At 49.9% G+C, this 15,001-nt stretch overlaps 1 protein-coding gene across 3 annotated transcripts in view; it reads right to left on the reverse strand.

Moving 5' to 3' along the window:
- Window positions 1-15,001, reverse strand: part of DDX42 (DEAD-box helicase 42) — a 23,049-nt gene continuing 8,048 nt past the window's right edge. For all 3 annotated transcript variants that reach the window (XM_068166333.1, XM_068166332.1, XM_068166335.1), the window contains exons 6-18: window positions 14,767-14,916; window positions 14,417-14,521; window positions 13,327-13,446; window positions 12,312-12,488; window positions 11,166-11,294; window positions 10,221-10,320; window positions 9,480-9,527; window positions 8,036-8,133; window positions 6,604-6,880; window positions 5,050-5,276; window positions 3,933-4,043; window positions 3,105-3,206; window positions 1-2,039 (exon numbers count right to left, since the gene is read on the reverse strand). In XM_068166333.1, coding sequence (XP_068022434.1) covers window positions 1,380-2,039; window positions 3,105-3,206; window positions 3,933-4,043; window positions 5,050-5,276; window positions 6,604-6,880; window positions 8,036-8,133; window positions 9,480-9,527; window positions 10,221-10,320; window positions 11,166-11,294; window positions 12,312-12,488; window positions 13,327-13,446; window positions 14,417-14,521; window positions 14,767-14,916 — 2,304 coding nt within the window. In that variant the 3' untranslated portion in view covers window positions 1-1,379. The remainder of the gene's footprint in view (window positions 2,040-3,104; window positions 3,207-3,932; window positions 4,044-5,049; window positions 5,277-6,603; window positions 6,881-8,035; window positions 8,134-9,479; window positions 9,528-10,220; window positions 10,321-11,165; window positions 11,295-12,311; window positions 12,489-13,326; window positions 13,447-14,416; window positions 14,522-14,766; window positions 14,917-15,001) is intronic.

Consider the following 15,001-nt stretch of genomic DNA (forward strand, 5'->3'; position numbering starts at 1 on the left):
TGTTGTTTTGTTGTTGTTGTTTCTTTTTTTCCTTCCCCAGTAATAAAACATTTACTAGAGCAAGCAGAAAGTAAATGCACAGCTGATAAAGAAAACATCACAACGTCACAGACCCCTGACAGCTTCTGAGCCTTCTGTCAGCAGAAGCGAGGCAGAGGAGGTGGGCACTGACCTGTTCCAACAGGAGAAGAGTTCTGCCCTACCTTCAGGGTGCCCCCAAAAAAGAGAAAATAGAATAATAAAAATAATAAAGAGTTTAAAAAAAGGGCAATACACAGCAGGAGTTAAAAAGGGTCAAGCAAGACTTTACAGTCGTAACTACACGTGTCCAACGGGGGGCAACTCTTGGGCTGTTCCACTTCACCAAGCGCCTCTCAGCTGCTCCCTAAAGGCTTCTTTGAGCAGCAGGGTCCCTGAATTTTGGAGTGAAGCCTCTGTAGTTTAGCCACACTTCGTGGGGGATAGCAGCCTTGGATTGCTGTGGTTTATTTACCTTTCTCTTTTGGCTTGGGATTTGAAGTAAGCACTGAGCCCTCTCAGAACAGAGGGTGCACAGGCACAGCAGAGAGACAAGGTTGCTATGCAGGCCTCCACCAAACTGAGGGTGAGCAGGGCAGAAGAGATTGTTTAAAGGGGGGAAAAAAAGAGACCACCACCACCTGGGACATGGGATTGGGGTTGCTGTAGTGGCCACACAACAGAGCAGGGAGTCCACCCTGCACTGCAGGTGGATTTGTGGTTGGCTGGGCTGGAGAAGGTCTCTCAAACACCTTCGTGAAAGGAAAGGGGAAGAAAAAAATCCACTTGCTTCACCCCACCTTAGCAGTGCCAACTGATAGCTTCTTAGGTGCTGGCAGAGATGTGGGGGGCAACCCCAGAGGCCAAATTGTGTGTGGATAAGGGAGGATGTGAAGGGGCTGGGGAAGAACTCGTCACACTGAATAAGCTGCTGAGATTAGAAGTTGCACAGGTGGGTCCTGAGCATCTCTAGAGGGGACTGGCTTTACAACGGGAAGGCTGGTGAAGGAAAGCCTGCTTGAAACTGCTATGGCCAAGTCTGCTAACCTTCCAAGGGCGTGAAACAGCTTCCTTCTTGTCGAGGGGATCTGTTTAAATCCAGCAGAGAGTCACTTGAGCACTGAATGTGTCAAAGCAGAACCCAGGGAGCTGTATCAGAATGGATCTTGTTGCCTAAGCACTGTGTGTACACATCGCTAGAGTGAATCTGCCGCAGACGTACCGGCCCGGGCTGGCACGGGGAGCTGTCGTGGTCTGCCTCTCCTGCCCCAGCTGCTCACCAACCAGCTACCAGGAACCCCAAGAAATCCTCTGGAACAAGACGCTAGCTGCAGAGATGCCAGGCTGGCAGACCCCAGCTTTTAGCTGTCCCACCGGCTCTTCTTGCGCTTTGGGGGCTCTGGGACGGCAAACCCGTCTGTCTTGTCTCGGCTGCTGGGCTCCTTGCGGTTCTCGCCGTTCCTGTTCTCGTTGCTCCTGCCGTCGGCGCTGCTGTTCCTGCCGTCGCCGCCGGTGCGGCTGCCGCCGCCCGCCTCGGTGAAGTGCCGGCCCTCGGGGTGGCGATGGCCGTCTCCGTGCCTGCCCTCGCCGTGCCGGTAGGGGTCGCTGTGGCGGCCGCCGCCCTCCCCGTGCCGCTGCAGGTCGTTGTAGCGGCCGCCGCCCTCCCCGCGGCGCGGGGCCTCGCCGTGGCGACTGTTGCGGCTGTCATAGCGTTCCCTGGCAATGCCGCCGCCGCCTTCCCGGCTGTTGGTGCTGGCATTGGTGCTGTTGAAGCCCTGGGCTCCCCCGCTGGGAAAGCTGGGGACGCTGCTCAAGTTCCCCGTGCTGGTGAAGCCTGGCACCCCCTTGGCCGCGGGGGGAGCGGCGGCCGCGCCGTCAGGGCTCGCAGCGTTTTGCTGTGCCGAACTCGTGGGGACCGAGTTCAAGCTGCCAGCACTGGTCCAGCCACTGGCCCCAGCAGAGGAGCTACCAGTCTTTTGATTATTTAAGCTTGCAGCAACAAAGTGGCTCTTGTACTGGGACTGCCAGGAAGAGAGGGGAAGAGAGAAACACAGAGCACGTTTGCCTCCGGGCCGCCCCACAGAACATGCTGCCTGCCTAGCATTCCGGGGAGCCCCTAGGCAACAGGGGCCCTGCAAAAAGCCAGCCCTGGAGTGATGACATTCCTGCTGGAATTAGCAATGGCCACCTGCTACCAGAGCACAGCAACAAGGGAACTTACACCACGGGGTTAATTTTTATGCTGAACAGAAAGGGTTTCTCTGTTAACATTTTGAGTGCAGTTCCACTGCTGCTGCTAAGCAACCTAAATAGGATCAAGCCTGGGAGCAGGATCCAGGAGGGAAAGAGAGCAGAAAAACTAAGTTTGGCAAATTAACTTTGTGGAAGCTGTTGAGTCCAGCCTGCATGCTAATTGTTCCACCATGGAGTGCAGTGCTGAGGGCACGCTGTGAGGGATGAGGCATGGCCAGTGACTCCCAAACTCAGCTTCCCTGAACCCAACACTGCTGCTGCATTTGCAGGGGAGTGAAAAGAAATAATGCCTGGAGTCATCAGGAGCAAAATTCTTCCAGGTTATGGAAAACCATCAGACATTGCCTAATGTCTCATCTAAATCCAGCTCCCAGGTGATTACAGAATGATTTGGGTTGGAAGAGACCTCTAAAGATCACCTAGTTCCAACTCCCCTGCCATAGGCAGGGACTCCTCCTACTCCAGCAGGTTGCTCAAGGCCCCACCAAACCTGGCTTTGACCACTTCCAGGCTTGAAGCCACCACAGCTTCTCTAGGCAACCTGTTCCAGTGCCTTACCACCCTCGTGGTGAAGAATTTCTTCCTCATGTCTAGTCTAAATCCAGCTTCTTCCAGTTTGAAGCTACCACCCTCCTCCTGTCACTCCATGCCTTGGTAAAAAGTCCATCCCCCGCTCTCCTGTAGCCCCCTTCAAATCCTGGAAGGCTGCTCTAAGGTGTCCCCAGAGCCTTCTCTTTCTCCAGGCTGAACAACCCCAACTCCCTCAGCCTGTGTTTACAGGAGAGAGCCTTTCCTCCTGTAGTGGAACTTGCACTCTGAGTGATCAAACCAACCTGGAAAGCTGCTTTCATGGCTGTGAGCCTGTCCCCCATTGCCCCTGTGGAGGGCTTGTAGGCCTCATAGTTACTCATCACACTGTTGTTGTTGCCACGGTCCTGTGCAGAAAGACAAAGGAGACATTTATCCAACACAGACACTTCCAGATCAACCATCCTCTGAAACCTCTGGGAGAGCCCTGAGCAGCAGCAGAGTTTTCCCAGTGACCACAAGGATGACAAGCAAGGAAAGATGCATTAAGTGCTAGGGACTCCCCGCTGCAGCCACATCTCCCAGCTCCTTGCAGTACAAGCAAAACCAAAACCCTATCACAGGGAGATTTTTCACAGGGGTCATGGCCAGGACAAAGAGAGAACAAGGATTCAGCTGTGGGTTCTGGAATGATGCTGCAGATGATGTGTTCAAGATGTCAGCAGCTGAGCTATGTCCCCCCACACGTGGGCAATGAGCCATGTTCCCAGCATGGATGCACCCCAGGAAGCCTTTCCAACGCTGCCAGGTTTTTCTTTGCTGCCAAAAGTCAGCCTGGAAATGGCTTTTCTAGTAAGCTGTTAGCACTCATTTCCCATGGACAGGCTATGTTGGGAACAATCTCCAAACCTTCTGGGATCACTCTGGCCCTAAAGAAGGTGGCTCTTGGCAAGAGGGCAACAGCACCGGACAGTTTCACCTGAGATATTGCTGATACTAATCATGACAGATTCTGGCCTGTAAAAACCTTTGCAGGCAGAGGCTTTGCTCTGGTATCAAGAGGGGCTTTTAAAATGAATGAGTAGGCAGGAAGTTAAAAAGTTCCAAGAACCTTCTCCAGCAAGTCTACTCACAGAATTCTCTGATCCCAGACCAGGTCGTTCTCGGTACCCTAAACCACCGCCACCGATGTTCAGCTTCTTGCCTTTCCCTCCTTTGAAACGGGATTTCCGGAACCAGGGATTCTGCACAAGAGAAGGACAAATTCTGCTCTTCAGGAGTGTGTGCAGGGAGAGCCTCAGCACAGAGGGACTTGGAGCAGTTCACAAGAGAAACCCCCCCCCCAGTTTCTTAATCAGCAACGTGGCTGTTGTGGCAGGTGACAGCACTCGGACGCTAAGCTCTAGATGGTTCTGTCAGGTGGGTCTGAAGCTTCTTCAAGCCTAGAGAAGACCCCAGGGGGAACCTTGGAGCTGCCTTCCAGTACCTGAAGGGATCCTACAGGAAGGCTGCAGAAGGGGTTTTCATGAGGGTGTCTAAAGGCAGGAGAAGAGGGAAGGGTTTGAAGCTGAGGGAGAGCAGGGTTAGACTGGAGCTTAGGAAGAAGCTCTGTCCACATTCTGTCCCTTCTAAAATGCTGCCTCTCTACCTCAGAAAAATACTTACTTGGCAATGAAGCCACAGGCAAGCTAAATCACCTCTGAGTTTGGGAATTACCACAAAGCCTTTGCTTTCTTGCAGCTACACAAGTAGCAAAGACAGGAACTTGACGAGTTTGTGTGCAGTGGCCCAAGCACAACTGCTTCCATAGCCAGGCTGCCAGGCACTGCCCAGCAGGTGCAATGCCCAAGCAACAACCTGTCCAGAGTCAGTGTTTCTCTAATGATTTTCTCCAGTTTTGCTTTCATCTAAGCTGCATTTCCCAGGTGCCTGCCATAAATACACCTGGAAAATCCAACTGTAATGAGACACTGGAGTGGGAATCCTCTGCTGCCATTAGCCACATCACAGCTCTGAACTTCCTAGGCAGTGTCTGATCCCAAGAAGGATTACAGTGCTCCAAAATCTTCATGTCTCCATGGATTCTTTCCAAGGCCATTAAAAACACTAGAGAGCTGACCTAACAGCAGCATGGCTCACCAAAAGGCTCCTGCTACCACATGACAGAGCCACAAACAAGTCCCTGAGCTCCTGATTTTGTGCTGACCGAGGGAGGAACCTTCCCCTTGCTCAGGCCTTGCTCCTTCCTACCTGCATTGCCAGATCCAAAAGCTCTTTGGAAACATGTTGATTAGCACCTTCCAGATTCCTGACAAGATCACCAGCAAAGTTGCTGTCCTTGGGAGTCAGCAGAGTGTAGGCCACTCCCTTCTCCCCAGCTCTGCCGGTGCGCCCAATCCTGTGGGTGTGCGTGTCTATGTCCCGAGCCACGTCGTAGTTGATCACTGTCTTAATGGAAGGAATATCCAACCCACGAGCTGGAATGAAAAGCAGCACAGCACTAAGTGGGATCATCCCAAATCAACCCCAAGCAATCCCCTCTACACCAGCAATGTGCCCAAAGGCATCCTTGGGGGGGTGTGGGTATCAGAAGGGCTGTGTCCAGCAGGTTGAGAGAGGTTCTCTTCCCACTCTACTCTGCCCTGGTGGGGCTGCATGTGGAATGTTGTGTCCAGTTCTGGGCCCCTCAGAGAACTGCTCCAAAGAGTCCAGCACAGAGCCACAAAGATGCTGAAGGGAGTGGAGGATCTCCCTTGTGAGGACAGGCTGAGGGAGCTGGGGCTCTTGAGCTTGGAGAAGAGGAGCCTGAGGGCTGCCCTCATTGCTGGTGATGAAGATGTGCAGGGCAGTGTGGGGAGGATGGAGCCAGGCTCTGCTCAGGGATGTCCAATAACAGGACAAGGGGCACTGGGGGCAAGATGGAGCAGAGGAGGGTCCACAGGAACAAAAGGGAAAACATTTTCACTGTGAGGGTGCTGGAGCCCTGGAGCAGGCTGCCCAGAGAGGTTGTGGAGTCTCCTCTGGAGACATTCAAAATTCACCTGGATGTGCTCCTGTGTGACCTGCCCTCAGCAATCCTGCTCTGGCAGGGGAGTTGGACTGGATGCTCTTTTAAGGTCCTTTCCAGCCCCAGCATTCAGTGATATCCCTTCATTCTGCTCCAGCATACCAAAAGAATTAAGACCCCCTAGTTAAGACACCCTTTGCAGGGTAAAACTCTTCAGTGCAGCAATGCCTCCTCTAACAGCAGTGTAAATGACAGCAATTCCTGAGCTCACAGGACTGGAGATGGCCAAGATCTCTTCAGATGATTGTTTTCCCCAGGAAGAGAGAGGCCTTTATTAAAGGACACTGAAATTCACTCTTTGTTCAGCTAAACAGCTGGGTGCTAAAAGCTGTTCTGGAGAAGGCTTCAAGTGTGTCCATCTCCTCTTCATTTAAGCATGCATCATGTGTCAGCTGATTCATGACTGGCAATGACTTCCCTCAGAAACAGCTTATTTGCTTGCTGTATATGAAAATTAATCACAGTATCACCAAGGTTGGAAGAGACCTCGAGGGTCATCGAGTCCAACCTGTCTCCACAGACCTCATGACCAGACCATGGCACCAAGGGCCAATCTCTCAGGCTGTAATCTAACCACCAATTTAAACACCCCTTGCTAACACTGTGTACTCCTGAAAACCATCTCCAACTCAGCACCCCAGCAGGTGCAGAAGCCAAACTTGCTGCCCTCTACTCAAGTGTGTGAAGCCTCTCTCTTGGTATCCACAACTTGCATGAGCTGCTAGAGCATCACATACCTGCCACGTCAGTAGCCACCAGTATTGGGATCCCCTTCTTCTTGAATTCTGAGATGACTTTATTCCTCTCACTCTGGTCCATGTCACCATGAAGCAGCCCCAGATTATGATCCTCTTGTTTGAGGTTATTGGCCAGCTCCTCTGCATTTGCCTTCTTGGTGACAAAGAGGAGAACGCTCCCTGAAGACGTGAACTCCACCAGGCGTCGAGTCAGCCAGTTCCATTTGCTAGGGCCAGAGGGGAAAATCTCCACGATCTGAGTGACATCTTCATTTGCCTAAGGGGGCAAGTGAGACAAGGACAGAAAGGGCAATGTATGGAAAATACACACAGGAGGCAGAATAAAATTAGGAATCTGAACTAGGTGTGAGAAAAAAACGTGGAGAAGAAGGGGACCAAAACGCTCCTTTGGAAAGGGTTTCAGCTCTTGTTTAGCTGCTGGCCACTTCACTTCGACAGGGCAGAAAAGGCAGGGGTTAAATGAGCTAAAGCTGAGGGAGGCAAAGCAGTCTCTGACAGGCTGCAGCTTAGCACCCTGCTATCTAAAGATGGCTACTTGCACTTTAGATGCTCTCACAACAGATGCTCTTGACACCTAAACCAGGCTGTGCCAGAGAAGGCCTGGGATGGAGAGGAAGCTCACCAGGAAAAGTGATTCATGGGATGATCAGAGAAAGTCTTCCTGTGAGCTGCCACGTGTCCTCAGAGTCAGGAGGGCTGGAGATACAAACAGACTCCCCATACACTCCACACTGCAAGTACTAACAGTGCAGTGAAGCTCACAGCACTAGCTGGGAGCTCCTCTGACAGGTTTCATTTTCACACACTTAAATATTAATTACTTCAAGGATGCTGCTCTGAAGAGTAATAATTCAGATCCCAGAAACCCTGTGCCTGTGCTAGGAAAGCTGCTCCTCTTCTTAAGCAAAATTTAGCTCCCAAGAAAGAAGAGGCTTCAGGTGGCCACCACTTTGTGTGTGTGTTATAAAGGGACAGCTCACACTGATTGAAAAAAACCCAAACCCAACACAGCAAAAATGGAGAGAACTGGTTAAAAGAAGAGTGTTCTGAAGGCATCTTGTGAAGTTTCTCCAGTTTTCATATATTCTTTCATCCCTGGAAGCTTTCAAGGCCAGGCTGGATGGGGCTCTGAGCAATCTGGTCTAGACTAGACTAGACCAGGTTGGAAGAGACCTCCAAGATCATTGAGTCCAACCTATCACCCAACACCACCCAACCAACTAACCCATGGCACCAAGCACCCCATCAAGTCTCCTCCTGAACACCTCCAGTGATGGTGACTCCACCACCTCCTTGGGCAGCACATTCCAATGGCTTGCAACAATGGATTGTTGCAATTTAAGTGAAAAGTTCAGGCAGCAGAGGGAAGAGTTTAATTTCTCTGAGTGTCTGAGGAGTGCTGGGGGTTTACCTCTCCAATGTCTCCCTGCACGACTCGAATGGGGTCGATCAGGATGTCTCGGGCCAGCTTCTCAATCTTCTTACGGAAGGTGGCACTGAACAAGAGGGCTGAAAGGAAAAGCAGCATTGGAGCATCCAATAGAATAGAATAGGAGTAGAAGAGGAGTAGGAGTAGAAGAGAATAGAACAAACCAGGTTGGAAAAGACCTCAGAGATCATCAAGTCCAACCTCTCACCCAGCACCATCTGATCAACTAAACCATGGCACCAAGTGCCCCACCCATTCTCTTCCTAAACACCCCCAGTGATGGTGACTCCACCACCCCCCTGAGCAGCACATTCCAATGGCCAATCTCTCTTTCTATGAAGAACTTCTTCCTGACACTCAGCCTAAACCTCCCCTGGCACAGCTTGAGACTGTGTCCTCTTGTTCTGGTGCTGCTTGCCTGGGAGAAGAGACCAACCCCCACCTGGCTACAACCTCCCTTCAGGGAGTTGGAGACAGCAATAAGGTCTTGCAGAACTGTGAAAATACTGCACAGACCTCGTGAATGAGGACCTGGCTGACTGCAGTAGATGTCAGTGGTCTGAAGCTGTGGTCTGTTTTACTGGTTGCAATGAAAATGATCAATCTGTTAGAATTGCTCAAAGTGGAAACTCATTTCATGGCCTCATAGAATCACAGAATGGTTTGGGCTGGTTGCCCCTGATATGGGCAGAGGCACCTCTCACTAGACCAGGTTGTTGAGCCTCATCCAATCTGGCCTTGAAAATACCTAGGGAGAGAGCATCCACAACCTCCCTGGGCAACCTGTTCCAGTGTCTCCCCATCCTCACTGGAAAGAATTTCTTCATCTCCAGTCCCAGTCTCCCCTCTTCCAGCTCAAAGCTATTGCCTCTCATCCTATCACTACAAGCCCTTGTCAAGACCCTTCCTGGCTTTCTTGTAGGCCCCTTTCAGGTACTCCTCAAAGTCTTCTCTTCTCCAGGCTGAACAGCTCCAGCTCTCTCAGCCTGTCCCCAAAGGGAATGTGCTCCAGCCCTCTGATCATCTTTGTGGTACTTTCTGATGCCAGACTCTCCTCAGTGGTGCCCAGTGACAGGACTAGGGGCAATGGGCACAAATTGCAACCCAGGAGGTTCCACTTGAACAGAAGGAAAAAGTTGTGAGGGTGCTGGAACCTTGGAGCAGGCTGCCCAGAAGCTGTGGAGTCCCCTTCTCTGGAGAGATTCCAAACCCACCTGGACATCATCCTGGGCAACCCGCTCTGGGTGACCCTGTTTTAGCAGAGGGGTTTGACTGGATGATCTCCAGAGATCACTTCCAACCCCCACCAAGCTGGAGTTCTGTGACTGCATCAAGGATGGTAAACTGAAGCTCTGTTCTTAATTAGGATCCCACCACAGCCCCCTCCAGCTCTCAGCTGTGTGTTTAGCAACACCCTCATACTTACTCTGCCTGTCAGGACGTACGTGGCTCGCGATGGATCTGACCTGATACTCTGGAGGGGAGATGGAAAAGGTTCTCATCAGCACCACATGCTCATCATTTAGCAGAGTAACTCAAAGTGCAACTTCTGTGCTTTGTTTAACAAGTACCCACAGAGGGAATCAGTGCCTCTCACTAATTCTGCTGTGCCTTCCTGGTGCTCTTTGCTGCACAGTGGAAGTGTCTTTGCTGTACAAAAGCAGCTTCTGCAAGTTCCTTCAGCAAAACAAAACCATCCCTCAGCTAAGATCCCAGCTGAATCTGTGCATACCCTGGACATCTTACAAGTGTCTCCTTCCTTCTGTGCTCTTCTAGCACTGTTACAACCTTGCTGTGTCCCATGATTCTTGGCCACAAACCCCAAATCACCCAGATCTGAGCGACCCAACCTCTGCTAATTAAGCACAAAGTTCATTTCCCACCTTTCATTTGTAGCCACAACACCAAATCAGAGAAGTGACTTGCCTAAAAGTTATTCAGCAACTCCAAGACAAAAAATCAGGGGGTTTGGACTTCAACATCAGCCCAATTTCACTGATCTCTTTCCAGCAACAGATACTAGACCTTTAAAATATGAGTTTTGCCTGTGGGGTTGGCTTCATGTGTTTGCAAGTATATGAAGCTGCAGAGGCTATCAACAGTTCCTCCTAAGGTTGGAACTGGACACCACTGCTCTCCAAAACACTGGCCTTTGTTCATTACATACCAAACCCCATATCAAACATTCTGTCAGCTTCATCAAACACAAGGTAGGTGACTCTCTGGAGGTTTGTAGCTTTCTTTTTCACATGATCAATCAAACGACCCTGTTAAAAAAACCCAAGCAAGGTGTTAAAGCACATCTGGAAACATTAACACAGGCAACTCTCAAGCACTTAGCTGCTTTTGGCCCTCACTTACTAGAGGCTCAGAGCAGCAGACATCTCAAGGCTTCAGTCTAGAAGTGTCAATATTCAAGTCATAGAACCAGATTCTCTCATCAACTGTGAGCTCAGTTTTAGGGTTGGTTTTTGTCAAGATTAACAATGCTGAGATCCTAAAATCCCCCATGCTCCATTGCAATTCAACCTTAAATGGCAGCTGGCTACTCAATCCCACAGGTTCTGGCAGCAGAGTTCATGCTTTGCTTTCTTGCCTAGTACCCCCAAACCCAGCCACATTAAAACTTCTTCCAGCCACCAGCTGCCCAACTTGGGCTAAGTCTTTGCAATAAGCAAAACCAGCTGACAGTGATGTTCATCAAAACCACTGGTTCAGCACCAACACCTTCCTGATTTGATGTTTCAGCCCTTCAGTATTACTGCCAGAGGCTCCACTGACGCAGGAAGATGGCACTCAAGGTCATGACATTCTGGGAATTCTCTTCATGACCTGAATGAAGCCTCAGGAATCAGAAGCTGGTGCTGTGCACAAATGACACTGATTGAAGCAGACCTTGCTTGCTGCTCTGTCTTCTATTGAGGCTCACACCTAATCTCCCTCCCAGTTTCTCTTGGGAGAAGGTTAATCTCAGCATGTTTGTTCTCAGCATTTGGTAACTCAGATTCCAGCGATGAGAGAACAAATCCTGCATCAACCAAGGGGCCTAACCATCTTCCTTAGCTGCAGTTAAACAACAATAAAAGGTGTCTTGGTGCACAGAGGTACTTACTGGTGTGCAGACAACTATCTCTGCCCCTTCCTGCAGGGCTTTGGCTTGCTCCCACATGCTGCCTCCTCCGTAGACGGCTACAGAGCGCAGGTTGTAGGCCTTGCCAAAGCGTTTACATTCAGAGTGGATCTGAGGAGTTGAAACAGAGCACAGCACAGCTGCATCTTAGACCCACACAGCTGTTTTATTGGAAAAGACCTCCAAGGTCATTGAGTCCAACCACTGACCTAACACTGCCACAGCTCTTAAATCACAGCCCCAGGTGCTGTGTTCACATAGCTCTTGAGCACCTCCAGGGATGGTGACTCCACCACCTCCCCAGGCAGCCTGTCCACTGTCTGACCACTCCTCCAGCAAAGAAACTGTTCCTAATCTCCAGCCCAAACCTCCCTGGCACAATTTCAGGCCATCTCCTCTTTTCTATCACCTGATACTGGAGAGAAGAGACCAACCCCCACCTCACTCCAACCTCCTTTCAGGAAGCTGTGGAGAGCCAGAAGGTCTCCCCTCAGCCTCCTCTTCTGCAGACTAAACACCCACAGTTCTCTCAGCTGCTCCTCACCAGCCCTGTCTCCAGACCCTTCCCCAGCTTTATTGCCCTTCTCTGGATCTGGTCCAGCCCTTCAATGTCCTTTTTGGAGTGAGTGGCCCAGTATTCAAGGTGTGACCTCACCAGTGTCCAGTACAGGGGCACAACCCCTTCCCTACTGCTGGCCACACCATTGCTGATCCAGGCCAGGATGCTGTTGGCCTTCTTGGCTACCTGGGCTCATATGGCTTATGTTCAGACAGCTGCCAAACAACACCCCCAGGTCCTTTTCCACCAGGGAACCATGCAAAAATTTACTCTTTCAGATCTGTCATGATCCTTCAGCATGAAGAGATAGGTGGGAAAGGGCCTTGAGCAAGCTGGTCTAGTGGGAGTTGTCCCTGTTCATGGCAGGGAGGGTGGAACTGGATGATCTCAAGGTCCCTTCCAACCCAAACCATTCTATACAGGAGAGAATTGTGAGCTTACACTGGATGCATGCCAGTAACACACAAGAGTAGGTTATTCCAATAGTTTACTGAGGTTCCCTCATCATTTCTGGACAGAATTTTGCTAAGAACACTGGATGGCACATTTGTGCTTGCTGTACACCTTACCTGTTGGCAAAGCTCTCTGGTTGGGCAGACAATCACTGCAATGGGACCATCCCCTGGCTCAAGCTCCTTCTGATCCATGATGTGAATCAACATTGGCCAGATGAAGGCTGCTGTTTTTCCACTTCCAGTCTTAGCTATCCCAATCATATCTCTGCCACTCAGAGCAACTGGAACACCCTAAACATAAAGAGATTCCAAACCCATCTTATGCCTACCTCAGCATATTCCTGTGCTAGGTATGACATAGAAACCCAGCTAACAAGGGGGAAGCACATTACAGGGGGCTCACAGCAACTTATGTCGATGCTTCCATAGTCTCACTGCCAAGTTTAGAGCTGAATTGAAGGGCTGGAAGCAATCCCCAAGCCATGAGTGTTGGTGTCCTCCATGAAATCAATGTCTAGGCACAGTACACCACCCCAAGAATGTATTTACATGCCTCTTGTCCAGCTTTAAGCCTGCTAAAAACAAATTCTCTGAGCCTGTTCTAACCACTCTGAGTGTTGAAATTTTCAGCTCATCCTTACTGTTGCTGTAAAAGGACCTCCCAGCCTCACTTTTAATTCAGATTGTATGGATTAAGGGCCCCTGGACACAGCAGCATGTTGTTTTTCATAGTTCAAGAAAGGCATTTGAAGTGGTGTGGTTGTAATCACATCATTAATAACCTTAGTTCCTTATGGTAATCAATCCATACATGCAGTAGGAGCTCTTCTGCCTCCATGGCTCTCCAAGGAACAACCAGTGAAATGGGCCAGCTAAAAGGGTCTTTATTCTAACTGCCAAAACAAACCAGCTCTTCAGTGCCAAGACATTCAAACACAAGCTGCTCAAAGCAATGAAGCTGTCAATGTATGGCTCTTTGTTCACAAGCTTTACTCAAAGCTATTTTCCTGGAACAAATAAGGTGATTCTCCTCTCTGACAGCTCTATGCAGGCACCAGGAACTGCACACATCTGGCAGACCTGTGTTTTGTTAGTCCCCTTCAGGTGTTAAAGAAGCAACAACACTCACCTGACACTGTATAGGAGTGGGCTGGGTATATTCAGATTTCCTAATTTGATGCATGAGTTGCTCATCGAAGCCAAAATGAGCAAAACTACTGCCAGGCCTTGGAGGAGCAGCACCAGAGACCTTAGAAACAGGAAAATGTCTTTGTTCACAAAACAGTAAGAGAAAAACCAGCACTACAGAAATGAAAGAAAGGGTCTCTGTGCCTCTGAAAATGGCTGTTTGCTTTTGTGAATGCATGGAACTTAACCAGATGTAAATTCCACAAGGGGAAATAGGACTCCTATGAGGACAGAGAGAGAGTTGGGATTGTTCATTTTGGAGAAGAGAAGGCTCTGAGGAGACCTCATTGTGGCCTTCCAATATCTGAAGGGGGCCTACAGGAAAGCTGGTGAGGGACTTTGTAGGTTGTTGGGTAGTGATAGGATTAGGGGGAATGGATCCAAGTTAGAGGAGGAGATTTAGATTAGATGTCAGGAAAAAGTTCTTCCCCATGAGGGTGGTGAGAGCCTGGCACAGGTTGCCCAGGGAGGTGGTGGAAGCCTCATCCCTGGAGGTTCTTAAGGCCAGGCTGGATGTGGCTCTGAGCAACCTGCTGTAGTGTGAGGTGTCCCTGCCCATGGCAGGAGGGGTGGAATTAGATGATCCTTGAGGTCCCTTCCAACCCTGTGAGTCTCAGGTATAAAGACCTTGATAAATTGTCCATCAATATAACTGCTAAACATTGAACCTCTCTCCTTGTGTAACTGTTCTTCCCCAGAGAAACCCTTCACAGAAAGCCACCACACCAACCTGTCACAAACAGCAAAGAACTAATTCCTGCAGAGAGTATTTTCAGTTTCAGTTCCCAGGCCTGGCATTCTCTAGACCAAAAGCAACCAGAGAACTGCCAAGCTTCAGTGCCTGCTTTGACAAAGCCAGAGCAGACTTTCAAAGACTGCACAGGAAATCAAGCTCCCTTAAACCAAGGGTGGCCAAGAGGCTTGGCACTCAAAAGCTGGAGTTCCCTGTGAAAATCTCCAGTAGAACTACTCAGAGAGCCCAAAGAAGAGTGTAAAAAGATCCTAGGAATAGAGTTTTGAGTCCAGCTTACCCGGAGATTTAGCTTGTGACGTAGCTCCACCACTTGCTGCGGGGTGAGACTGGTGATCTCCTCATGCTCATCATAGAAGTTCTTCTCAAATGGGGGATACTCAATCTGCAAAGGTAATCACTCAGTTAGTCCAAGACCCCAGATTTCACACTGCACACTTAAAATCTGGAGGAAAAGGGTCCTTTCTGTCAGAAACATTCATTTAATGAAGCCATTTCAAGGGTCTTTGATCACTCACTCAGCACAGCACTGAGACAGTACAGGAACAGAAGCGTTCTTCCATCTGCTTCTGAGCTCCTGCTCTCCAGAGTGCCTCAGACAGAACCAGATGGAATAAACCTCCTTCCTACCTCTGAATGGTCAATAGGTGGAAGGGGATCAATGATTTTTTTGGATGGTGCAATTGGATTCCCATCACTATCATACTCCAAGTTATCTTCTTCCTCTTCCTGGACCACACCAGCAGTGGGGTTTTCAGCCATGTAGCGAAAATAGGCTTCCTGCAGTAAAACACAGCAGTAAAATCACATACCCCAGGCCACAAAATACTGCTACATCTGTTTAAGTGACATAAATGCTAGGTGG

Source organism: Melanerpes formicivorus, unplaced genomic scaffold (assembly GCF_026170545.1).
Source record: "Melanerpes formicivorus ecotype bairdi unplaced genomic scaffold, bMelFor1.0.p_v2 SCAF_100, whole genome shotgun sequence".
NCBI classification, from domain to species: domain Eukaryota; kingdom Metazoa; phylum Chordata; class Aves; order Piciformes; family Picidae; genus Melanerpes; species Melanerpes formicivorus.